The sequence below is a fragment of the Cicer arietinum genome, chromosome 3, assembly GCF_000331145.2.
Source record: "Cicer arietinum cultivar CDC Frontier isolate Library 1 chromosome 3, Cicar.CDCFrontier_v2.0, whole genome shotgun sequence".
In the NCBI taxonomy this organism is placed as follows: domain Eukaryota; kingdom Viridiplantae; phylum Streptophyta; class Magnoliopsida; order Fabales; family Fabaceae; genus Cicer; species Cicer arietinum.
Window position 1 is genome coordinate 46,769,090 of NC_021162.2, and position 27,022 is coordinate 46,796,111.

The following is a 27,022-nucleotide window of genomic DNA, read 5'->3' on the forward strand; positions in this document are numbered from 1 at the left end:
AAGTGTGATTGTTTGGATTTGTGTGTAAGTGTTGATTGGTTTCGAAACCCTTTAAAAAGCTGATTTTTGCTGAATTTTGCTGTTTTCCTGTTGCTGTCTGATGTGTATTCGAATACAGAAAGCTGTATTCGAATACAGACATGCTGTTTTGCTACTGACTTACAGTGTAGTCGAATACAGACTGTTGTATTCGAATACAAACATGTTGTTTTTTTTGCTGAATGCTGAAACAGCCTTGTATTCGAATACAGAGATGCTGTATTCGAATACAACAATGTTGTTTTGTTAAAAACTTCATTTCTCAACCTTGTTTATGCATGTTTGGCATATGGAAACCCTTTTAAGGTGCATGCTTAGTTGAAAGGTTATTTTGTGCATTTAAAACTTAAATGTTATGTGTTAACTGTTATTTTCGGTTGGTGACCCTTTACAATTATTGTGGAAATCTGGGCTTTGCCCTCAGATGAGAGTCAGGACGATCCTACCGGTTCGTACCCTACGGACGGGAATGGGGATGGGAACGCTTGACTGCAGCTACGTTAGGAGGATCTCACGGGGCGCGTGGAGATCACTCAGGGTGTTTAGTTGTTTTGTAAAATGATCAGACTAGGTTGACACAGAGGGAACATATGTTTTCTGTTGGATTGCGTTTATTTTTAAACCGGAAGATTGTACTGTTACTATTATTGTCAGTACGACATCTTAGTTGAATGGGTTCCTTGTATCTTCTGGTTGTTGTTTAAATACTTTGGATGCATGTATTTGAGAAACTTTTTCCGCTGCTTGTAAATTTTAATGACTCAATTATTTATCCAAAGGCATTTCCTTATTGATTTCTCTGTTTTAGTTTAATTTCATTTGAAAAAAAAATACACCCTCGCTTTGAAAAACGGGGTGTTACACTATATTGGATATATAAGGAGAATGACCCATAAACCTATTGCCTTAAGGTTTTAGGTTGAGATGTGGTGTCTAAGTCTCTTATGAATCCTTGTTTAGCCCATTCCGAATATCGGACTCCCCAACATTGTCTTGTGTCATTATCCCTGCACTCTTGTCTTGGGAGCATTATTGATCTGCAAAATCGCAAAGCAAAATGTAAGACCCTTAGTTTTAATTTGTAATTTTTGTATTTTGGTGTGTTTTTATGTTGAACTCTGAGGCTTTTTAGCCAATTTTCATTGGTATTTTATGTGTTAAATGCCAAAAATATTTTTTTGGATCCTCGATTAAAATTATTCGTCGAGGAATAATTTTATTTATTTACGGTAAATCTTTTGTCGAAAGAATTTTTTTCTAAAATGCGACGTTTTTTCGGAAAAATTCACCTGCCGATTGAATTGCAGCAAGAGTAGATATTTTTCTGGAAATAAAGTGGTTTGAGAAGTAAACCGCTTTTCCCTGTTTCACTCCCGCCACCATTCCTTCATCTTCTTCATTCTCTGTTTCCAACACAAACCAAAGCTTTGGTTTTTTTCAAAAACTCAAACACAAATCTCCACTTTTCTTCGACTTTTAAGCTTCCTTTCAAGAAGTGACAGAAGGGAAAGTTGCACTTTGCCATGATGCGGTGCTAGTGAGCTAGTTTTTTCGAAGCGACGACGCGAACGAAAATTTTACCATAATTAATTGCAGTGTCGTAATCGATTGTTAAAGCGATAACTAAGGTAAAGGCTCCTTCCAAACTTTTAGATTGCATATAAGACCCTATATGTGTTATTGTGGAAAATGAATTTAATTCGATTTATGTTTGAAATTGTGGAAAATGAATTTAATTTGATTTATGTGTGAAATAGTGGAATTTGAATTTGATTTGTTGAGGTGTGGTTTGTAGTGATTTGAGTTTGGGGTGTTTTATGTGTTCATAATGATTATTATGAATTTTTGGAGATGTGATTTATGTGTGTTTATGGAAAATGAATTTGGTGGTTTATGTGTGAAAATATGGAGTTTTGAAAATGGGCGATTTATGATTAAATTTGGTGTGAAATTGTGGAGATGAAATTTGGTGGTTTATGTTTAAAAATGTGGAGTTTTGAAATTGGGTGATTTATGTTTGAATTGTTGAAATTTGATTGATGTGCTATACATGTGTTGTGGAATTGAATTTGGTGTGAATTGACGGTAATTAAATTTGATGTGTTCGAGTTACGTAATAAGTTATTTTCAAATAAATGAGTTTGAACTAAAGTTGAAATTTTACAAAAAAAAAAATTAGAGTTGTTAAAGTTGTGAAAAAGTTTAAATTTTAACTATGTTAAAGAGTTTGAGCAAAAAGATAGATTGAAATTAAAAATGATTAGAGTTTAAAATGTTATTCTTTTAATTACTCTTGGACTGAGTTTAAAAAGAAAAAAGTTTAGAGTATTTTGTTAACTCAAAAATGTCAGTGCTTTAATAGTCGAGTGTGTGTATGTGAGATTTGGACAATTTTTTATTTATTTAGTTTTAACTAAATAATGTCGATTATTTAGTTTTAAAAGTTTGGTGTGAGAGAAAGATTTAGTTTTTGGAATTTTGTTGTGGCTGAATTAATTTTATTGTGAACAAATTGTTATAAATATTTATTTTTATGTAGTTAGCTCCTTGAGTCTCGAAAAAGAATCAAGACCGTTGGCACCGAGTTAGCTGTGGGGAGAACTCGATATATTAATGTTGTTATGGTGATTAAGTTTTGATGTGATTGTGTATTCATAACTGATAATATGTGCATTATGAATTTTATTGAGGAAAATCTGTTTTGAGTATACTATGTGATTAGTTTGAAAAATCGTTAGTGTTAAATGAGTATTAAAAATGAGGAATAGATGCATTTACTTAATGATTGTGGTGAAAAGAGTCAGAGTATGCTCATGCTTTTCATAGTACATGGTGACCGCGATGGGGCCATGGTGATAGTGGTGACCGTGATGGGTCACGAGATGATGTCATGTGATCTGTTGGTTCATCTTATCCTTGCGGGAATTTTCGTGTCATGTAGGTCCGTGATAGACTACACATTTTTGTAAATCGTGCTGACCCGTGATAGGTGGCACCTCGGTAAATAGTACTGGTCTGTGATAGGCGGTACATTTACGATTTACGTTTTTTTTTTGTAAATTGTGCTGACCCGTGATTGGTGGCACCTCGGTAAATAATATTGGTCTGTGATAGGCGGTATATTTACGATTTACGCTTTTTAGTAAATCGTGTTGACCTGTGATAGGTGGCACCTCGTTAATTAGTACTGGTATGTGATAGACGGTATAATTATGATTTACGCCCCTTCGAGGAGGGTTTTGATTGGAATTTCAGAATAATACATTTTGGCATATACACATTGCATTAGGGTGTTTGGCACACGAGTCATGTTTGATATACTGTGATGATTGTATATACATACTCGGTTGTTGTTTGTGATTGTGTCGTAATTGATGAGTGTGATTGATTGACTTTGTGTGGTAAGTGTTGAATGATTTCGAAACGTTTTCGAATACAGTTGTGTTGATTTTGCTACTGACTTATGAATTAGCACTGTATTCTAATACAAGGATGTTGTATTGGAATACGACAATGCAGTATTGTTAAAAACTTCATTTATCAACTTATTTATACATGTTTGACATATGGAAACCCTTTCAAGGTGTATGCTAAGTTGAAAATTTATTTTGTGCATTTAAAATTTAAATGTTATGTGATATTTGTTAATATCAGTTGATGACCTTTACAATTATTGTGGAAATCTGAGTTTTGCCCTTAGATGAGAACCAGGATCATCCTACCGATTAGTACCTTGGAGATGGAAAGGTAGTTAGACATACCTGACCGAAGCTGTGTCAGAAGGGTCTTGTGGGGTGCGTGGAGATCACTCGGGTTGTATAGTTTTTGTAGCATGATCATATTAGATGGTTGTATAGGGGCTAGATGTCTTTCTTTTGTGGTTGTATTTATTTCAATTTGGAAGATTGTACTTATACCTTATATTGTCAACTTGACTTTTATTTTGATGGGTCCATGTTCCACTTTTTTATGTGATGTTGAGAAAGTTGAGATTCTTGGGGTAGTGCTTTTATGCAACTGTATGCCGAGAATACCTCAGGGGTATGAGCTATGTCTGATGGGTCTCATAGTCCCGGTGTACTTTGCTGTTTAAATACTTTGGATTTTTGTTTCAAAAACTATTTTTGCTGCTTGTAAATATTGTTGATTTTTGTCGTTGTGTTACGACTTAAATATTTTATCTAAAAGTATTTCTTTCTTTGTTTATGAATTTGAATTTGTTTAAAAAAAACGGGTTGTTACACAAAACAAATCTCATGATATGTTCTTGCAATATTAAGAAAAATTAGAGATAAAATTTTTTATGATTTGCATCTAGATATGAGAATTTGTGATTTGAAGATGAAGAAATTATGGTTGAAGATGAAGGTTGTTGAGTTTTTATTAAAAAATTTGGAGTTGAAAATGAAGATTATTAAGTTTTTATTATTTAATTGGTTTGTTAATTAATTAGTTTTAAGTTTTAAACTAAATAATTAAATGAATTAATAAAATAAATTTTAATTTTAAATATTAAATATTATCTAGTCAACAACAATTACATAGTCATTGTGTGCCATTTCATCCAAAATTAGCAATGTCACCATTTTTTTACTAAAAAAGATTCATAAAGGACTTTTTCAAAACTTGTTAGAATTTGTAAGGGTATAAATAAAAAATAAAGAACTCAGGAACTAAAATCAAAACGAAGCATATTTGCAATGACAAAAAACATATTTAAACCATCATTAATTGTCCACACAAGCATGCTTTCATGATGAAGTTTTGTTTTGTGGATATATCATAGGTCAAAATGTCGTTGCACCATAATTGTTGCAAATCATCAATGAATGGTTGCAAGTAGATATCTATATTTTGTTTGCGATTAAAAGGTCCAGGTATGAGACAAGTCAAAAATAAGTATGGTTTGGTCATGCACATTTCAAGGGGAAGATTGTATGGTGTGATTATAACTAGTCAACAAGAGTATGGAGAACCAGATGCTTGAATGTAAGGAGTAAATCCATCTATCTGCACATAGACCCAACCTTACATTTTTTGAGTCACTAGCAAAGTTAGGATATACATCGTCAAAATGTTTCCACGCTATTCCATCAAATGGATGGCTAAGGACGTTTGAACTCTTTTGATTCTCGTGATGCCATTTCATTTCAACTGGAGACTCAATTGATGCATACAATCTTTGTAATCTAGGAATGATAGGGAAATAAAACATTATTTTGCTGGAACATCTTTGTACTTTCCTATACGAGTCCTACGTGGAATGAACCTAGGAGAATAACAAAATTTGCACTCGGATAACTTGTTATCATCCTTGTAATATAACATACATCCCTTCTTACAACAGTCAATCTTCTCAACCTTCAACCTAGCTTTAACACAATTATGTTGCTTGGTAATAATTATTGGACAAGCATGTTTACACTGGACATACACCTTTAAACATTTGTGCAACAAAACCTATACCTTTATGTGGAACATGCCAATTAGACCTAATTGCCAGAAGTTGAACATATATTAATAATATTGATTGGGTAGCCTCCTCGTAGATGGGCTTGTTGGTGGATATCAACTTGTCATAAAACCATTTTGCATATTCGTTAGGCAACTCATCCTCAACAAATGTCTCATTTCCCATGTTAGCGTTCACATCATGGACATCTCAATAAGGCCTAAAAGCATCAAACACCATTTAATCCATTGCATTAAATTGATCGTCATGATGCACATTCCTACTACTAGTCAAACCACCCCTTGTTTCAACCATTGGCTTCACTTCCCTATGTTGAGTTCAAATCCAATAATCTGGTTGAAATACATCCCAGTACAAAGTGAAGTCTAACAGTAGTTATTGTAGATATCTTGATACACTTGCATTTTATACACGGACACCTTATCCCTCCCTCAGATATACAAATCGGTTTTTCAAAGCCCTCTTCACAAAATCTTTAACACCACTAACATACTCCGCGTTTATTTGCATGTACTCTATTGTACATCCAAGTACAATCCATTTACACTAGGACACAAACTTAACTTGTCAACCACTAAATAAGTTTGAAAAAATTTAGAGATAAATAAACTCATGAATTCAAAATTAACAAGCTATACGATGATTTGAAAAGAAACAAGTAAACTAACAACATTTTCAAAAAGTGAGCCTACCAATTTTATCCAATATATCTTAGTCATATAGAATAAATTCCAAACTCATTCAACTTTATATTCATTACTTTCTATCTAGTAACAATGAGAACAAAAGTTCCAATTTATATCATGCATCGGCAACTTAAAACTACTACATAGACACTTTGCAGCAAGTCATTGAACCAATTGACTATTTAAAAAAAAAAATAGTCACAACAATAGAATATAACAAAGGTACAACAACCCAAATCAAACACAAATCAACATTTAATTAATAAAATTTTAATGATATTCATAAATAGTCTCAACTCTTAAACTAAAACAATCCTACGTGTTAATTATCAAAATATTCTTCCAAGCATACACTTAATCATTACTATAAAATAATCATTACTACCAAATGTTATATTTTAATTTCATTACTACCAAATGTGATATTTTAATTTCATAAGCAGAAACATAAAATATAACTAATGACAATTTCACAAGCAGAGACATAAAAAATATAATTCATTATTATTTTTTCCATTTTCTATCAATTTATCAACTAACACATCTAGTATAGAAATATAGAACAAGATAAAGAACCTAACTTAAAATACATGAATCATATATGTCACCTCAAAATGTTGGTCTACAATTGGCAAGGCAACAAAAGAAGTTATCAAGCCAAAACAAACCGATTGTCCGCAAATCAAATCAAACACATTGTCATAAAATAGAAACTTATGATCTAAGCTTAAGTAAATTGGAAAAAGCCATGTTGCTGCAATGAATTCCCTAAATGGTGCATCAATATTGAGACTATTGGTAATCACAGTAACATTTTTCTCAACCATTCTAGCAACAAAAGATCCAGAACCACCATGAATATCAAACCCTAACAACTTAAAATATTAATCTCCACCATCAATATTAATTTTTCAAATAAAATTAAAAAATTAATTTTACAAATCAGACAATTTAGGCTGACGCTAACATGTTGACTGTTAGGGAAATTTCCAAAATATATTTGGATTTTTCTAATAGCTATATTAATGTAGCAAAATTAAATAATTGAATGTATCACTTGGTCAAGTGGTTGCAATGTTTGGGTTTAATTCAAACCAATGCATCTATTAAGTTATCAAAAGTTGCAATCTTTCACAAGAGTTGTTTTCTTTCACCAATTGGTATGAGTTGAAGAGTTGTTTTCTTTCACCAATTGGTATGATTATCTCTATAAATAGATATACTTTAGAGGCGGAAAGAACACAAGATAAACAACACAAAATTCATGTTACATGAGTCAAAATTATGTCAAATATTTCCGAGTCATTTCTTCTTTTCTCTAGTCCACGAGAGTAAATGAAGAAATTTTATTTTGTAAACTATCAGTGATCGATAGGCTTGATGTGAATGTGCAATTCACTTCAAAGATTCCAAAGTATCCTAAAGGGGACTCGCCGGTTAACCCGTTTGCATCCAATATATATAGATTGGTGGGGGCGAATCGAACCTAAAGCTTAGTGTGTTACACACGCTTTGAAATTTATTTATGCAACCTTCATCATCATAAAGTTCATCCTCTTCTTGTTCAAGATTTGCAGCATACCCTTAACAAAAGATCCAACAATCTTTAGGTTTGATTTTCGATTATCAAATTTATTTATGACTGCAACTTTTAAAGGAGATGGACTTTCTTGACCATGGTGAAAGGTACACATTTAATTTATATGAATATATATGATATGTTTGAAGTTCTAAATTCATATGTGGTTCTTCAAAGTAATTATATTTGTTTATGTTAAATTTAACATGTGGTTAGATTGATATGCATGATTTAGAATATATTCAAGTATGTGAATTTAATATGGTTTATGCATGAGTTTTGTTTGTTTGGATTTTAAAAATAAAATTAATTAGTCTTGAAAATATTCACATGAAAATTCATGGTTGGACACCGGAAGTTATTAAGTGTTAATACATTTATATATTACATTCATGTTTGAAATGCATATATATAATAAATTTTCTTTTTCGGATGCATATGTAATAATATGGACATAAGATGTGTAAAATTAATAATATCAAATTAGAAATATAATGTTGTGATGAAATGTTGGTTTATCTATGGTTGATGATTTTAGACTACGAACAAGAATTTATGATTAACCGGTGAAAGAAAATTTGTTTATAATTTTGGTCTCTTAAATCTCGACAAGTATGAATATGTAAGATGCATATTTAATACATTAATTTATTTAAAGTTGTTAAATAAATTGTCATAAATATCAAGTGTATGTCTCAATGATAGTGACGCTTCATGTGAGAAGTTATTAAATCTAATATTGATTAATTCATATTATATATGTATGATAGTATAAAAGTATGTGTCAATTTCTTGCTTATTTTGATATTAAAAATGATTTAGACATATAATTTAAAAGTTTTTGTAATTTGACAAATGTTTATGGAAGGAACTGATAGAAAATCTTAATGATTGTATTCATTGTTTATTTTCTATTATGATACTTATTGAGATTTACTATAGAACATATTTAAATATGAAAATTGAATAGAATTCATGGTGTATGTATTAGTTATAATATAACTATGAAGAAATAGTTTATTTAATAGAAATGAAATGAATTCTTATTTGTTAAGAAGTAGATGATTTACATGTTTGGATCCACCTTATGATATTTGATTATGAATTTTTTTTATGATTATGCTTTGTTAACTTATGGTAGTATATATTTAATGCACTCAATGTTGAATATAGTTTAATTGAAAATAGAATTAGAAGTTTAAATTGAGATGCTTATTAAATATGGTAAAAGGTAGAATGACATAAAAGTTTGTGTTTGTGTTAATTGAAATGTTTATAAATTGTATGTGATACAATATGAAGAGATTAAATAAAAGAAAGAAAAGAAAAAAAAAGGGTAATGGTTTGGTGATAATTGTTCAACACTATCAAGAATATAAAAGGTAATCGGATGCTTGATGTAAGTCATGACTTGTACAAGACTTGATATAACATATCTTGTTGGAAGATTAAGTCGGTATACAAGCAATCCATGTAAAGAACGTTGACATGCTACTAATAAAGTATTAAAATATTTGAAAGTAACAATTAACTATAGTTTAATCTATAGTGGATATTCTTTACTTTTGGAAGGACATACATATGTCGGTTGAATAAATCATGTTGAGGATCATGCTTTCATAAGTGGATAGATCTTCAACCTTGGTGAATGTGCAATTTATTGGAGTTCAAAGAAACAAACTTGCATTATCGACACCACTATGGCTGCACAATTTATTGTTCTAGTTGCAGGTAGTAAAAAGGTATAATGGCTAAGAAATTTGTTGTATGAGATACCAAGTTGACCAAAGTTAATGACATAAGTATCTATACATTGTGATAGTCAATATCCACTATCAAAAGCATATAGCAAACTATATAATAGAAAATCAATACATATTGGTTTAAGACATAACTATGTAAATGATTTAATGGAGTGATATCCATAGTGTTTGTAAGAATTGAAAAGTATCTTGCAGATCCTTTAACGAAAGGTCTGACAAAGGACATGGTGTTAAAAACATCATTAGGGATGTGATACAAGCTCATATCTAGATAATCACCAATGGTGGAAACATCAACTCACACTTGAGTAGCATCAAATCTTGAGTTCAATGATGAAAGTACACTATTAGAGTGATTGAAGTACTTGACAATAAATACATCCCAAAGGATAAAAGTACTTGGACCATAAAACAAAAGTGGTAGGATGAGGTCTTCTCTTAATGGACATATAACATGAATTTGCTGAAATGTATAATTATGGGTGCATTTCTGATATAGTCCACCTATACGAGAATGAAGTGGGCCGCTTCATAGGGTTCAAGAGCTTGAATCTTAAATTCTCACAAAAAGGATATGAGACACAGGACCTTATCAAATGTGTCATTTTTATAATTTGATCAATGGTACCGAGATTTTATGTGTAAGTTATGCACACTTGTTCTAATAAATGGTTGGTTCAAAGCTTGTCTACCAATCTATTTGGGGATGAATGAAAACATAATTTATTAAGTAATGGTTAAAATCGTAAGATACCTTTATCTGAAACCATGAGATTTCTAGAATAACGGACTTGTATATATTTTGAAAATGGTGGGGGATTGTTTGGGAAATTTCCAAAATATATTTGGATTTTTCTAATAACTATATTAATGTAGCAAAATTAAATAATTGAATGTATCACTTGGTCAAGTGGTTGCAATGTTGGGTTTAATTCAAACCAATGCATCTATTAAGTTATCAAAAGTTGTAATCTTTCACAAGAGTTGTTTTCTTTCACCAATTGGTATGAGTTGAAGAGTTGTTTTCTTTCACCAATTGGTATGAGTTGAAGAGTTGTTTTCTTTCACCAATTGGTATGAGTATCTATATAAATAGATATACTTTAGAGGCAGAAATAACACAAGATAAACAAGACAAAATTCATGTTACATGAGTCAAAATTATGTCAAAAATATTTCCGAGTCATTTCTTCTTTTCTCTAGTGCACGAGAGTAAATGAAGAAACTTTATTCTGTAAACTATCATTGATCGATAGGCTTGATGTGAATGTGCAATTCACTTCAAAGATTCCAAAGTATCCTGAAGGAGATTCGCCGATTAACCCGTTTGCATCCAATATATATAGATTGATGGGGGCGAATCGAACCTAAAGCTTAGTGTATTACACACACTTTGGAATTTATTTGTGCAACCTTCATCATCAAAAAGTTCATCCTCTTCTTGTTCAAGATTTGCAGCATACCCCTAACAAAAGATCCAACATTGACTTTTATTTAGCATCGTATTAATAAAATAAAATATTTATCATACTAGCGTGAACTTGCCCGACACTGACTAACGTCGGAGTCGGGAGCTAACGTTAAACATAACAGTCAAAATGAGTTTTTCTAATAGTGTTAACAGACGACCCAAGGTTGAGATAAATTATATTTGTTGTAAAATTATTTTAAAATGGTGTTGGAAGCTTTAAAAAGTTGAATTGATTAAATTTTCATATCTTTCAATATATCAAGAAAAAAACGAAGAGTATTAATGGTATATGTGATGTTCTGATTCGTTGTGAACTAAGTCTTAAAAAACTTATATTCTGTTTCGGTTGTGAACTTAATTAATTTTTGAATAAATATCAATTATAATTATTTTGAAATTTATGATGTTATGATTAATCTCTTTAATATGTGAATTAAATTTATTTTAGTCTGAAAACAAAATAAGGAGGATAAAAAATAATATATTTTATATTTCTAAAACTAAAACTAAGAAGAACTTTTAGAAGCTTAAAACAAAACAAAAATGCGTATAATACGATCATTAATATATTTATGTCTAAAATAATTTTTTAATGTATTCTATCAATTCAAACAAATAAATATCTTTATATGATTCTCCTGTAACATTAAACATTTGTTAATCAATTATATGAAATAGACTAATTTGCCTTAAAAAATGTGATTTAGCTATAAACCAACCATTATTTATTTTAAAATTGAATAATTGATTTTTTGGTATTTTAAAAAACATAAAATTATATCTTTCCAACAAAAAAATACTCTAAAAAACTTAAATTAAAATTTTCAGAAAATTAAAATTGCTGCACATTATTTTTATAAAATTTAAATGGGTAAAATATGATTTATTTTTAATGCTTTTGAAAAAGAGGTTAATAACTCAAGACTCGTTATATAAAATTGAATTTTGTATCTCAATTAAATTTGTACTCTCACAATATATAAAATATACAATTTTATTTATTTTATTTTCACTCATTTCATTGTAAAAAAAATCTACTCTAAATTTATGCCTCTTTCACCAAAACTTTTGGGTAAATTTTGTTTTCAAAAATTTGGTACACATATTATTACTAACAGAAATTTTCATCGGTATGCAAAAAACTTTAAAATTTGAATTTTCAGTGTCAAATTTTCCTAATTATACATCTGGAATGGGCCTATGGGTTATGTGAGTAAATGTGGCCCATTAAAACTCTATAAGACCATACCCATGGGGCAATCTAATAATTCATTTTCATCAGAAACCCTTAACCCTCATTGAATCCGCAGCCGCGCCCAAACCTAGTTTCTCTCCCGTCTTCTCGAGAAGGTTCTCTCTCCCTTATTTTTATTATTTTTTTGAGTTTTAATCTTTTCAATGTCGCAACATTGTTCTATGGAAATTAGTCTATGATCATAACTTTATGCTTTTTAATTAACATTACATTCGTTGTGTGATGTTTAAGTTAAATGTAATAGCTTTTGTGAAAATTGATGCAGACAAATCAAGTTTAACCTATTTGAGAAGTTGATTTTTCAACTACATTCATATATTCATAGTTATTTCAAGTTATTTGTTTTATTTAATCATTCATTTGTTTTAATTTTTGACCACATGTTTCATATTGAGCCAAATGATGAATCTTTCAAACTATTGAGTACTTAAACTTTGATTTGAGTGCTGTGAATTTTTTTATTTGAATAGGAAGATCTGATGCCTCATAAACTTTATTTAAACATTGTTCATCCTGGTTGATTATTTTATTTATAATATATTTTATTGTTGTTATTTTTTACCCTGTAGCCAATGATGGAGACTTTATATATGTGGCTGAAATGCAATCTATTGCATTTGTTGAAAATTTTGAACTAGGACGGTCTGAGGCTATTAAAATTGATTTTTAATAACTCGGCTTTAATTTTTTAATTTTGGAATTATGCATAATTATTTAATATATTTATTTATATTAACTAAGCAGGGCTGTGGATGATGAAAATGCCAATTTTACAGTTATCCCTGTCTGATACTGCAGTGCAGGTGCTGAAAATTTGTAATCTGACTCACCCTTTAGTATCATTCAATCAATTGAATTCTTATTTTTTAATGTCTGCTGGTGATTTCAACCAGCTCACCATCCTGCAAAACCCTAATCCCCAATTGCTGTTCCTTACTTATATTTCTCACTTCAATCATTTATTTTTATGTTTTCATTGCAATTGGCATATGATGAATCTTTCAAATTATTGAAAACTCAAACGTTGTTTGAGTGCAGTGAACCATTTATTTGAATAGGAAGATCTGATGCCCCTTAAATTTTGGAAAATGCTAAGGAGTAAACTTGGGACAGTGGTTAAGAAATTAATATAGAAATTGTGTTGGAAAGTGGAGAATTCAACTTTTTAGAACCTACAGTGTTGTTCTTTCCAATACAAAATTTCTATTTTGGGATTTCTTATCTAGTGTCATTAGGGCACTTGTTAGGATGACCGTTAATTATTTAATGGTCTTCTCCTTGTTGCTTATTATGTGAATGCCTAGTTTTATTTTCATGCAATATTTACTTGGTTATGGTTATTTTTTGACAACGTGGCCAATGATGGAGACTTTACATATGGCTGAAATGCAATTTATTGTATTTGTTGAAAAATTTGAACTAGGACGGTCTGAGGCTACTTCAATTGTTTTACAATAACTTGGGCTTTATTATTTAATTAGTGTATTCTGCAAGCATATGTGAATGTTTATTCATACTAACTAAATTGTGCTGTGCATGATGAAAAAAATCAATTTACAGTTATCCCTGTCTGATACTGCAGTGCAGGTGCTGAAAATTTGTTATCTGACACACACTTTAGTTTCATTTGAACCATTGAATGTATGTTGTATTTCTTTTTTTGATGTCTGCTTCTAATGGTGGTTTTGATCCCGAGAAATTTTACTCTGTTCATGTTTCTGCTGGGTTTGAAACTTAAATAAACAAGTATTTGTTATCAATGATGTGGATTGTTTTTTAAGATAACAATATGTTATTACTCTAGGAATACAAATAATTTATTTTCATGTAAGAAACCACTTTCCAAAATAGTTAAACAAATATTGACATCGTGTAATATAAATAGATGATAATGATACGATTCCTTTGTATCTTAGTATTGTCTAGACATTAAAACCTGTTGCTGTAGTAATCTTAATTGATATATGCACATTCTCCTCTGCCTTTCTAATTTCATTGATATTTCATTTGTTCTTTTGTTCATATGCTATCATTCCATAGGGCTTATGGATAAATTTTACCAGTTATTTTGAAATTAAACTTCGATTTGACTTCTCTGAATCTTTTAATTGAATAGGAATATCTGGTGTCTTTTCTAAAATTTTATTTGAATATGGTTCTCCTTATTTCATATGTTGCAAATTTTTTTTAAGTATGTTTTCTTAGGTTTGTTATTACTTTTTACTATGTAGCCAATGATGGAGACTTTACATATGGCTGAAATGCAAGTTATTGCATTTGTTGAAAATTTTGAACTAGGACGGTCTGAGGCTACTAAAAATGTTTTTCAACGTGTGTTTTATTTTTATTTTTTTATTTATGCTTATATCTATGGTAACCAAACATTTTTCTGGATGATGAAAATACTAATTTTACAGTTATCCCTGTCTGATTCTGCAGTGCAGGTGCTGAAAATTTGTAATCTGACACTCTTTAGTGCCTTTTAATTCTATCTATTGAATTGTTAGTGGATATATTATGTTTTTAGTCTGTGTGTAATGTTGGCTTTATTCCAAAGAAATTACTTTACTTTTTTTAATGCGTGTGTGAATCTTCGAAAACCAGGCAGAAATAAATATGTAAGAAATTGTGTTTCAAAATATTATTTGATCATCAAAATAATCTTTTTACATATGAAAGTTGATGTTCCATTCTTGTTTTTTTTGCCTTCCTCAGTTCATTCAATCGTTCCTTGTTTTATTCATCTTTCTCTTAAAATGGGGCAAATGATGAATCTTTCAAATTATTGAGAACTCAAACATGTTTGAGTGCAATGAACCTTTTATTTGTATAGGAAGATCTGATGTCTTATTGCTTATGCAGTTGTTTTTAATTATATATTAATATATATTTGCTTAGGCTTAGTTATTTTTTTAATGTAGCCAATGATAGAGACTTTACATATAACTGAAATGCAAGTTATTGCATTTGTTGAAAATTTTGAACTAGGACGGTCTGAGGCTATCTGTATGAACTGAAATGCAAGTTATTTTTTATTTGGGCTGTGAATTCTGCGTGTATCTGTATGAACTATGCTTTGTATGATGAGGAATACCAATTTTACAGTTTTATTTATCTTATATTGCAGTTCAAGTGCTTAAAATTTGTAAGCGGAGGGTTTTTGGATCGAAGTAGCCATGTTTCCAGGAATGTTCATGCGAAAGCCAGACAAGGCTGCAGCATTGAAGCAGCTGAAATCTCATGTTGCCATGTTTGGAACATGGGTTGTTGTCATTCGAGTTGCGCCTTACATCCTTTACTATTTCAACGACGAGAAAGAGGAACTCAAGCTCGAAATTTAGATTCTTATATTGTGGTCTTGATGACGAAATGTGCTTTTGGGTTCTCAAGGAATTTCATCGAATAATGTTCTTATGTAACCCTTATAATTGAGAACTTGATACATTGTTTCATGATTGTTTTATGGGACTAAGCTATCTGCCACCATGTACATGATAAATTGAGGAAATGATATATTTTTTTTACTGGTTTTTTGGTTAGGTTGTACTTCTTTAAAGTGATAATATTGCATCACAAAACTGGTGGTTTATGGTCTTTTCTGATAAAAGGAAAATAACTTTTGTTGGTATAATGATTATGTATTAATAAAAGTCAATATTAAATATTTCAATTCTAATCCTTGCAAAAATATATTAATACTATTTAGCATATTTACAATATTATCAGAATTTCGTTTGTACAAATATTTTCCAAATTTTAGTTTTAGATTTGTTTTGTTGTTATTTTTATATTTAACTAATTTATATTTATGTATTTGTAAGTTAAATAATTTTAAACTTTAATAGAGAATTTGTTTAATAATGTGTGAATAATTTCAAAATTTATAAGTTGAAGAATTAAGATAGTTGATTTGAATAATTTTTTAGAATCTGAAATTTGTATTATTTTTTTACTGGGTTTATTTATGAGGAACTTTTATTAGGAACTTTTAGAATCTACTTCTAGGAACTTTTATTAAGTTGATGCATAACATCTTTGATAACCAAATAAAAGTCACCTTTACTTAAACAAATTTTAAATAATGAATCCTCTCTATAATTATTTGAAAATAAGTTATTTTGCAAATTCTGAGTTTGAAATATGATTTATATTTAAATAAATAATTATACACATCTACAAATAGACTTATGAGATAATATATCTATAAAATTACGTTCTATTTTGACATTTAACATAATATTTTAAAGAATATATTTTTGTGTTATTATACATTAATTATATTTTATAATTTGTTAATAATAAATTTATATATGTCAAAAATTAAACAATGCTAATATGTTTAAATTATTACTAGAAGTTTAATGTATAATAAAAATTTAATATAATAATTATAGTAGTAATAACAAATATTATTTACATTTATTTAAATAGGTCAACTTAATACACTTAAAGTTTTTTCTTATGTAAAGCATACAACTTGGCATTTTTAGCTAAATAAATTTTTATAAAAGTCTTAACATTGTCTATTTAAAAAAAAATTTCGATCTAATCTCGACTTGACATAGACTAAGGTGTAAGCTCTTATCGATCTAACATCCAATATTTTGAAAAATGCAAACATTGATTAAAGAGTTTAAAAACACTTATTTTAGAGTTACATTAGAACTATTTAACACTCTATTTGAATTTGGTTTAAGTTTGAGTTATGTTAGACAAATCTAAATTCATGTGTTATGCTAGATAATATCTCTAACTTTAGGACAATTTGAATTTATTTTAATTTGTGTGTTGTTTTGAAAATTTTGAATTGAATTTTTGTTAATTGAAAAATTTCAAACTTAGTTTTTGTATACAGAGTATACCATTTTTTTTAAATGGACATGGAAGAAAATGGACATTCAAATTGTTTCATACATAATGCATAAGTAGTATATCATAATTTATTTTTAAATGGACATAAAAAAATTCAAATTAAAAGAGTAAAAAAAATATTATAAAGAATATGCTGGTTATCCGCCCAACCCGCAACCCGTTTAGGGTCGGGCTTAGGTAGTATTGTATCAACCCATATTAAAACAAAACTTTTTAGTTCAGTTAGAAGAAATCCACAACCTACCTATAGACTGAATAGTCCATTTTGACAACTCTATTATATAGCACGACACCGACCACTAATTTTCTCTCTTATTAGTCCCTTAACCGATGAATTATCTAAGGTTATCATAATTTGATATAAGGCTTAACTATTTCATTTCTTTGTCTACAATTAGATAAAAAAATATTTGTGTAACTTAATGTGGTACATTGTTCAAATAGGAAGAATTGATGAGCAAGAAAAAAAAAAAAAACTCCTTCTATGTCAAAATAATCATTGCCTTTTCACATAATTTTTTTTGAAAATGATAAATAAATGAAATACAACAATGATTTTACCAAACTATCTATATCAATTATTAGTTTATTTTTTATTGTTATAAATGCAAAGTGAATAATAACAATTTACTTACAAAATATAATTATAAGAAAGTAATTAAAATTATATTAAAAATCAAAAATTAAAATTATTTTGAGACAAATACGTTTTATAAAAATTAAAATTATTTTAAGATGGAAGGAGTATCAAACTTCATCGTGTTACACAATCAAAAGAGTTTCATTTGATGTAATAGATATAAATATGGATAAATGTGTTGGGCTTGACTAGCATCTTACTAGGGGTAAATTAAAATTCTAAAATCCCAAAATAAATTGTCTTATAACATAGCGGTAGTAATAAAAAGGAACACCAATACTTTAGATGGAAATCCTTCTAATATTGATAGAAAAACCACATGATAAACTCCAATAAATATTGCACTATATTAAAAAATATTACAATATTCTCTCAATTCTCTTTTATACACAAGAGATACAACATAGTGTTTTTGGTGAGACTAGCTCCTATTCTAATGATGTCTTTTTAAAGTATCAAGGAGTTATAGAGATAATATCCAATCCGGTGTAGTTTTTCTTACACTCTCAAGATTTTCTCAACACTATTTTTCCTCTTAATCTCACACACTTCTACTTAAAAGTTGTATTTTTCTTACACTTTCAAGATTTTCTCAACACTGTTTTTCCTCTTAATCTCACACACTTCTACTTAAAAGTTGTATTTTTCTTTTTCTTCGATGCTCTGTTTTTTATGCCTCAATCTCTATTTATAGTAGTAAAAATTTGGGCAGTGCAAAAAATCCGGTTATGAAGCTCAAATTCAAAATTGGATTTAAATCCATTTTAAATATCCAGTTAAAATCATATGGTTTTAATTCAGTTTATTTATAAATTGGTTGGATAACCACTTATGTTTTATATTTATATTTAATTTTTATCCACTACCAATATTTTGTTAATTTTCAGATTTTATTTCTTGAAAAAAATCGGAAAAAAATTTAAAAAAAAACTTTTTTTTTTCTCAAAAAGAATTTTATATCGATTTTTTTATCGAAAAATTTGGTGAGAATTTTTTTAAAAATATTTATCGAAAAAATCGATTTTTTTAAATAACCAATTTTTAAACTATGAATAAATATTTTTTAAAAAGTAATTAAATTTTAACCGATTTTAAAATTAAAATTTTAAAAACCGGTTGCTTAATTATAAGCCGATTATTTAATTATAACCAATTTTACAATTGATTTTATAACTGGTTTTAAATCAAATAATAACTATAGATTTAATAATAAAATAAGTGGATGGTTGAGATGAGAGAAGAGAAATTTGTATTTGATTTTTTGAGGTAATGTTTGATAGAAAAAAAAAGGACATCCACTTTTTATTATTATAATGTTTGTTTTATTTTTTTATTTTTTTATATTTGATATAGTGAACTTATGTGTTTATATTAGTATGCTATATGGACTTTAAACTATATGTATGTATCAAAATTTTGAATTTCGTTGTAATTTAAAAGAACATGTAAATTTTAATAATTGAAAAATAAAATAAAAAATACAAAAAAAAAATTGTAATTGATCAAAAAGATTATGAAATTTTATAGAGATGTGTATATAAGACAAAAGTAGATGTTGAGTAAAAAGAAAATGTGTAATAAACTACCAAATTAAAAGTAACTCTCTCATTTTGTTGTATAAATATGAATCAATTTATAATATCTCATGAAAATATAAAATTAAGTGTGAAAGCCATATTTTTAAGTCTTTGAAGAGTTTACTCTAATGTTAATATAAGTAAAATTGGATCAAAGAAATTTGATGTATTAAATTGATCTTTTATTGGTTTTAGAATAACTTATTATGTATTATTTAATCTTTTAATTGTTAAGTTGATGTGTCGTTGATCTTCTATGTTTTTGTTAAGTCTTGTATAATCTTTTAAGTATTAAGTCAGTTTTTTGTTCGTCTCCCAAGTACCTGTTAAGTTTTATATAACTTTTTAACTATTAAAGTAGTTTGTTGATCTTTCAAGTACCCGTTAAATATTATTTTACTTTTTAATTGTTAAGTTGAATTTTTTTGTATTTCAAGTATTTGTTAGGTCTTTTGTTGGTCTTCGAATAATTTAGTAGGTCATATTTAATCTTTGAACTATTAAGTTGATCTTTCAAATATTTTATGGTTTTAACAATATTGTTGTAACTATTAGATTTTTTTTTCACAATATTAACCTTTTAAAATTTGTTTTTTTTTTAAAAAGATTTTTTATATTTGAAAATAAAATATATTGAACCAAAATTTTAATAATTAGAATGAGAGAGCGCATAATTAAAAAATAATAATAAATTTGATTTTTTTACTAGAGAACAAAAATACAAATTCTTGATAATTGATACACAGAAATTAAATAAGAGAAAAAAATTGGAATATAACTTCCAAAATATATAAAGTTCAATTTTAAAGACATCACATATTTGATTTGTATATTTTTTGGTAAACTTAAAATGAATTTTATCTCCATAATTTACCTGATTCGAATAATAAAATTGTGTAGTTCAAATTAACTTGAATAATTTAAATTTAAAATCTAACTACTCTAGCTGATTCTGCTTTCTTTGAGTCAAAACCCCTTTTTGCATTAAGTTGAATAAGCAACCTCAATAGCGGCAGAGAAAGATTTGACTATAATTAATTCAACTAATTGTTATTGGGATCACTTTTAGCTTGGTCTAAAACCGTATTTGGCTATCCACTTAAAATTGTTTTGGGTATTGAATTAAATTGAGTAAGTTGTTTTATACGTTAAATTTGATCAAACAAAACTTTAAATTTGTAATTAAATATATATGCTATCACATCATGAAAAGCCATAAAAGAAATTAAACATAATGAAATGTTGGTAGATAAAAGATGAAATCTTATGACGAAAGATTTAATATATGAGATTCATACATATATCAAGTGATTATTGAGTGAGCTAAAAGGACAAACATGACACAACTATAAATATTTTTTTGGACAAAAATTAGAGTGCAAAGACATCAAATGGTAAGATTGGCATCTCAACTATGTTGATACTTCAAAAATACTACGTATCATTTGCATCATCCTAATAAATACAATGAATAAAATAAAAATAAAAAACTAAAAGTTGGGGGATTAGGCCAAAACTCAATTAGGCAAGTGTGGACAATAGTGTTAGGAAAACCTAAAGGGATAAAACTAAGATGGAGGAAAAAAGTGTTAGAACCAAGTTGATTTGAAGAACTATGACCCTTACTTGTTTTGATGATAACCATATTATTTTGTGAGAATAATTTAAAGCACTAATGTTCTATTTTAGTGTCCAGTCTCCATATTAGGTTATTCTATATGAGTTCACGCTGCTTCCTCTGATCTCTTGGTCTAAATTAAACGAACATCAAGACTCTACTATATTCTCTGCACTCTAAGTCGAGTAAATGCGCTCTAAAACTCACCTCTAATGACTTTATCAAATACAAGAAATGCTCTGATTAGTCTGACTCTAATAATCACAACAAGTATCTGATCTCTCCGCCTTTAATAACCTTGACAAGAAAGTGATTGTCTGCCTATAATAATCGTATCAAGCATTTGTTCGTATGATTGTTAATAGTCTATGCTCTAATGAAAGTCAATGTTCTAAAAAGTCAATGCTATGAAAAGACAACATTTTGAAGAAGACAAAGCTTTTGCACATCCTCTACTGAACACCCTGACAATGACGTAATCAATTTCAAGAATATATTTGACAATGTTTAATGGCGAATCCATCTCAAAAGATTTGATACGGAATATCATGATATATGTTGATTTCTTGCAAATCAGGACAACGATCAGAAAACCTAAAAATCTATATAAAAGGATGTGCAACCCTTATTGAAAAGTACAAGCAACAACATACCACAATACAATCGTCTCTGCACTCCTACTCTTAATTTTTTGTCTTGTCTAAGTGCTGAGAAATATTTTGTAAGATCACAACATTATAAACATCCTCTTGTAAGAGTTATTCACGAAAATTTAAACTTGTTCTTTTGTAACCTAGCCTAGCAGTGGTTGCATCCCTCAATAGCTTGACTATACTAAGTTAGAAGATTGAGAAGATTTGATCACAATTAGTTTGAATAGTAGGTGTTTAATGAAAGTGTAATTCAGTTGATTAATTAGTGGATTAAATCCTTCAGGTTGAAAGGACTAGACGTAGTTACCTTGTTGGTGGTGAACAAGAATAAATTAGTTGTGTCATTATCATGTTTCTATTATTTTCGTTGTTTTCATCAATTTAGTTTAGCTTTGTTAAAACAATTTTAAAATAAAACACAATTCAAAGCCCCATTTTCTTATGTTTCTCGTTCTATAATTGGCATCAAACTGGAAAAAGTTGAGCACTTAAAAGTGTATGATTAAAGATCTGCGTTATTATGACTAACTCTGGTGATGAAGTTATAGGTGGAAATGTTAATAAGTCTCCTCTATTTGATGAATAAAGAAAGGCTTAGAAGTTTCTACATCTCTCATGATCCTAAACTCTAGGACATAGTTGAAGATGGCTATGATGCTCCAAAAGACACTGCTGGTGTTAAAATATCTAGAAAGGATATCATTGCTGATCAAAAGAAACAATACAAGATACATCGTAAAAAACAAAACTTTCATGATGAATACTATCACTTTTAAAGAGTTCAAAAAATGCAGCAACAAATAAACATAAAAGAGTATCTTTGATGCTTTGATTTTTATTTACGAAGGAAATAAGCAAGAACAAAAAGCTAAGGAAAAATTACTTGTCAAGAAGTATGAACTGTTCTAGATGGAAGAAGATGAAGATATTGTGACGTATGGGATCTTACAAGCCTAAAGAAAATAAATCAATTGGAACCAAGTTGGTTTTCAAAAATAAACTGAATGAGAAAGGTGAAATGGTCAGAAATAAAGCTAGATTGTAACTCAAGGACACAATGAGAAGTAGGTTATTGATTACACTGAAAGTTTCACTCTTGTGGCAAGGTTAGAGACAATCAGAATTTTACTTTCATTTGTAGTTTTTCATATAATCACTTTATATTAGATGAGTGTTGACAAACCCATTTTTATAGGATTTTAAGAGGCATTTACCCTCTATTTTATCTTGTTTTATGGTTTTGATGTCAACTTCTTCTTGTTTATTCATTTATTTATGATATTTCCAAAATTGATCATGAGATGATAAAATAAGTCAAATTGGTCAAATCTACTAAGTTTTTTGTGCAAAAAACTTATCAAGTTTAATATTCCAATTAATAACTACAAGAAAGATAAAGAGGTTTGATGCACACTTCAAAGGTTGAATTTTATGATAACAAAATAATGTCAAAGAAAGGGGGAAGGTTGTTGCAAAAAATTAGGATCTGGAAAGAGAAATCAGAAACAAAAAGGGAGCCACACACGAGAAAAATAATCAGAGAAGTAGAAAAACTAGAGAAAGAGAAAATAAGGAGAAACAACTTGAAAACTTAGAAGTGTTTGGAGCTGGAGTAAAGTGTCTCAAATTTTGGAGCAAAAAAATCATACTTTTCTAGAGTTTTATTTCTTTTTTCAGTAATTGATGAACACTTTTATTATTTACTTTATTTTCTATATGTCAATGAGTAACTGAGCTCTCTTCTAGGGTCTTTGGTGTATCTTGTGATTAAGATACCTTTTTACTATGTTTTAGTTTTAAATTTTAGTTTTATTTTATATTTTTGTTGTTTATCTCAATTAAATTATTCTATTGTTTTATTTACATGTTTCAGATGACCGACCTTTGCATGCCTTAATCAATCAATTGACTAACGACCAACTACAACTAATTGATAGATCTATATGATAATTGAGATAAAAAATCTCGTATGACAAAATATAGATACTAATCTTTCAATCACTCAACCTCTTGGTTCTTTATGCTTTCTCTTAATTATATTTTTTGTATGATCAATTAAAGAATTAATTTAAGGAAAAAAATATTACATTGAATGACGAATATTTGTTAATAGTTTTAAAGAGAGATTGATAATTGAGAAAATAAATAAGAATTTATATAAAGCTACGACTTGAGGTATTGGCACTACAAGTGAAACCATGACCTTAGGTTGACTTTCTATTAATTCAAAGTTGTGTTATATACTTTCACTATAATTTTTATGTTATCTTTAGGTTTTTATTATCACGAATCAACAATAATTTTCATTAGTATAAATAATATAACATCTTAATTAATTTGGTAGTTTTTAAATTCATCTCCGTGGATATGATAATTTTATATACTACTACTTGACAAACTCGTACACTTGCAGAATTTGCCCAACAAGTTTTTGGCACCGTTGTCAGAGATTAAATTAACAATATTAAGAGAAAAAGATTTTTTATTACTTTCGACATTGTTTTGTTTAGTTTAATTTTAATTATTTTATTCAAAACCAAAAAAATAAATATGTTTGTTTGTTTAAATTTTCGTTGTTAATATTATTAATATATTTAATTTTTTTTAATACCTTTTTCTTTGTTATTATTATCATTTCAATTTTGTTTTGTACTCTAGTTAATTAAAAAGAAAAAAAATTATTTATTTATCTAGCTGTTATTAATTTTATTAGTTTTTTTTAGTTACTTGTGCATGCTCACCCTTTTCTCGAAGTCTGTTTGCAGTTGACTTTTGTTTTTATAGAATAAAAAATATGGTCAAGAGAAAAATTATGGGAGATTATATCTGGATAACCAAGAAAAAGTCAAACCTAAGAGGAAAACTTTAGGAGATTATATCTTTGATAACCAAGAACAAATCAAACATAAGAGGAAAACTATGGGAGATCATATGCTGCAAGAAAAAATCAAACCTAAGAGGAGGATTACTATTGATCCCCATCAAGTTTGCAAAAGAACAAATTTAAAGGTTTTGTGAAAAACTCTCATAAGAATTGTTTACAAATGTGTACTTTTCGAAATACATTTCTCAACACTTAGACAAGAAAAAAGATAAAGAGAAAGGGAAATATAAGAAAATAATAATAATTTCAGGTTCGTAAACAAGAATGAACTCTAGTTACAAATAATATTTTTATGTGAAGATATATTCTAAGGTCAAGTTATCAATTACATTAGCTGAAGGGACAAACATGATAACTTAATGTTGTAATGAAGGGTTTCTTGCACTAACATAACTCCTAAATTTTTTTTAATGGAAGTAAACATAACATTAGGTTACTATTATATAAGGTGATCAAACAATTGTCTACTTGTCACATAAAAAGGAAGAAAAAAATGGCTGAAACGCTAAAGGTTGTTTACACTATGATCCTTTTAGTGTCCCTATTTCTTCTTTTAGTTGCTGTTGGTGGTAAGTTTATTCTCATATTTTCTTGTTAAACAAAACCTTCCATCATTTTGAAACAACATTTGTTTATTTTTATTTTACCTTACATCAAAACATAGTTGTAAGTTAGACACTGGTTGTAAAAAATATCGGTGTCCCCCTCTCCAATTGATGATTTGCCTTGATCGTCATTGTCAATGTACAAGGTAACACTTAAGTTAAAACTAATTTTTCTATTATGTTAAAACTTTTAATTTTGTTTGTCCATCGCAATGTTGTTTCTCTTATATATAATTTCTCTCACACGTTCATATATCTCTTTTGAACTTTCAATCTCCTTAGTAGCTTTAGAATCATGTTAATTTTTTATTAAAACTTAGGTGTTTGATATATCATCTAAACAACTTAGAAGTGAAGTTTAAACTTTATGGGAGGATATTAATTTGTTGAGTTTTACACTTTGGGATGTTATCTATAGGATGTCTTCGTAAAACTTATAATTACTTGATAGTATTGTCTTTGTGAGAGTGCACACAATGCATATAATATAGAGTGATGTTGCACTTTGCATATGACATAAAGCATTTTGAGCATTAAAAGATCATCCATTTATATCGTGTGATTTTTGTGATCACGTTATATATGATTCATGGATGCATGGTAATCTAATTTTTACTTATTCATTTTACATGATGTAAGATCTACTCACCTCTTCTTTGTATCTCCTCTTATTATATATTTGTATGTAGCTATCCTTAAATTTGGTGATGACAAGAAATCAACGGAGCTTTTCTTGTGATAATGGTGTTTTTTCAGTACTGTTGATTTTGTTATATGAGTGGAGATCTTAAAAATAGACAAAATTCAATAAATAATTTATATAACACTTTATAATTGCTCTACAAATAACCCAAAATAATTCCCAAAAAGTGTTTTAAAGTGGAGTTTATCAAATTTCCCAACTTAATATTTGTTTATCGGCAAGCAACGTCTTTGCTTAAAGATAAAACGAAATGATAAAGATTACAACCAAGTGAGTCACCAAGTTCAAAGTATAACTAAGACAAACACAATTTTTTAGTTCAAGAAAGTATCAAATTAAAAGATTGTCAAACTAGAGACTTTATGTTTTAAGCAATCAACCATTTCATAGATGGGGATCATACAACAAAACTCATTCAAGTGTGTATAGGTAAATGACATATAACACTCAAATTTTCTAAGAAAATACATTACCACTGATAGCGTTTCAGCAAATGTACTGAATCATCGATAGTAATAATATAACGGTAGTACTGAATGTGGAATTCAAGGATTGTGTTTTACTATTGAACTATATTTAATTACTAAAATTGAACAAAAAGTTTCCGAGTTGATTGAAATAATATTTAAAATTAACAACAATAATAAAATTGATAATTTATAATAAGTAAAATGTCAAAGATGAGTTTCACTTTGAATTCAACCTTGATTACTAAATTGATTTTAGTTACTAACCTTTATTAAATTATTACCGAATTCTCTTTATTATTCTTGCCCTAATATCTTAGTGACATAACCTTTAATTCCAAAGTAACCCTTAATTCCTTAGTGGATTTAAGATTAGAATTAAGCTTTACGGTACAAGAATTCTCTTTTTAAACCACTGCCTTTGTGAAACAACCCTTTTTTTTTTTTAAAAAAGAAAAAACAGAAATCAATTTTCAAATATTAAAAAGAAATACATTTGGATAAAATATTTAAGTCGTAACTTAACGAAAAAAGTCAACAAATATTTACAAGCAGCGAAATAGTTTTTGAAATAAAAATTCAAATTATTTAAACATTAAAATACACCAGATCTATGAGGCCTATCAGACATAACTCATACCCCTGAGGCATTCTCGGCAGACACTTGTACAAAGGCACTGCCCCCATAATTTTAACTCCCCCACGTCACATCAAAAAGTGGTACATGGACCCATCAA

At 28.5% G+C, this 27,022-nt stretch overlaps 1 protein-coding gene and 10 non-coding genes across 12 annotated transcripts; all 11 read left to right on the forward strand.

The window, feature by feature from the left end:
• Positions 1–12,206: 12,206 nt before the first annotated feature.
• On the forward strand, positions 12,207–15,797 carry LOC101499851 (mitochondrial import receptor subunit TOM6 homolog). Of its 2 annotated transcripts, XM_073366592.1 has the most exons (3): positions 12,272–12,361; positions 13,011–13,069; positions 15,394–15,797. In XM_073366592.1, exon 3 carries the CDS (start codon positions 15,443–15,445, stop codon positions 15,605–15,607), a length of 165 nt encoding a protein of 54 aa, XP_073222693.1. In that variant the 5' UTR covers positions 12,272–12,361; positions 13,011–13,069; positions 15,394–15,442; the 3' UTR covers positions 15,608–15,797. The 2 variants fall into 2 exon arrangements, with proteins under 2 accessions (XP_073222692.1, XP_073222693.1); XM_073366591.1 differs by lacking the exon at positions 13,011–13,069 and having other exon boundaries at positions 12,207–12,361.
• Positions 12,670–12,749, forward strand: LOC113785951 (small nucleolar RNA snoR64a). Its single transcript, XR_003472133.1, has one exon. It is a non-coding gene; the product is annotated as a small nucleolar RNA snoR64a (small nucleolar RNA).
• On the forward strand, positions 12,835–12,917 carry LOC113785958 (small nucleolar RNA snoR20a). The gene has a single exon (XR_003472140.1). It is a non-coding gene; the product is annotated as a small nucleolar RNA snoR20a (small nucleolar RNA).
• Positions 13,011–13,098, forward strand: LOC113785936 (small nucleolar RNA R38). The gene has a single exon (XR_003472116.1). It is a non-coding gene; the product is annotated as a small nucleolar RNA R38 (small nucleolar RNA).
• Positions 13,260–13,337, forward strand: LOC113785952 (small nucleolar RNA snoR64a). The gene has a single exon (XR_003472134.1). It is a non-coding gene; the product is annotated as a small nucleolar RNA snoR64a (small nucleolar RNA).
• Positions 13,622–13,702, forward strand: LOC113785956 (small nucleolar RNA snoR20a). Its single transcript, XR_003472138.1, has one exon. It is a non-coding gene; the product is annotated as a small nucleolar RNA snoR20a (small nucleolar RNA).
• LOC113785934 (small nucleolar RNA R38) lies at positions 13,795–13,882 on the forward strand. The gene has a single exon (XR_003472114.1). It is a non-coding gene; the product is annotated as a small nucleolar RNA R38 (small nucleolar RNA).
• Positions 14,497–14,577, forward strand: LOC113785955 (small nucleolar RNA snoR20a). Its single transcript, XR_003472137.1, has one exon. It is a non-coding gene; the product is annotated as a small nucleolar RNA snoR20a (small nucleolar RNA).
• Positions 14,652–14,739, forward strand: LOC113785937 (small nucleolar RNA R38). Its single transcript, XR_003472118.1, has one exon. It is a non-coding gene; the product is annotated as a small nucleolar RNA R38 (small nucleolar RNA).
• Positions 15,036–15,112, forward strand: LOC113785953 (small nucleolar RNA snoR64a). The gene has a single exon (XR_003472135.1). It is a non-coding gene; the product is annotated as a small nucleolar RNA snoR64a (small nucleolar RNA).
• LOC113785954 (small nucleolar RNA snoR20a) lies at positions 15,187–15,267 on the forward strand. The gene has a single exon (XR_003472136.1). It is a non-coding gene; the product is annotated as a small nucleolar RNA snoR20a (small nucleolar RNA).
• Positions 15,798–27,022: the final 11,225 nt, after the last annotated feature.

Excerpts from the sequence above, each read along its gene's own strand:
- LOC101499851 (XM_073366591.1), top strand. The coding sequence starts at position 15,443 with ATGTTTCCAGGAATGTTCATGCGAAAGCCAGACAAGGCTGCAGCATTG.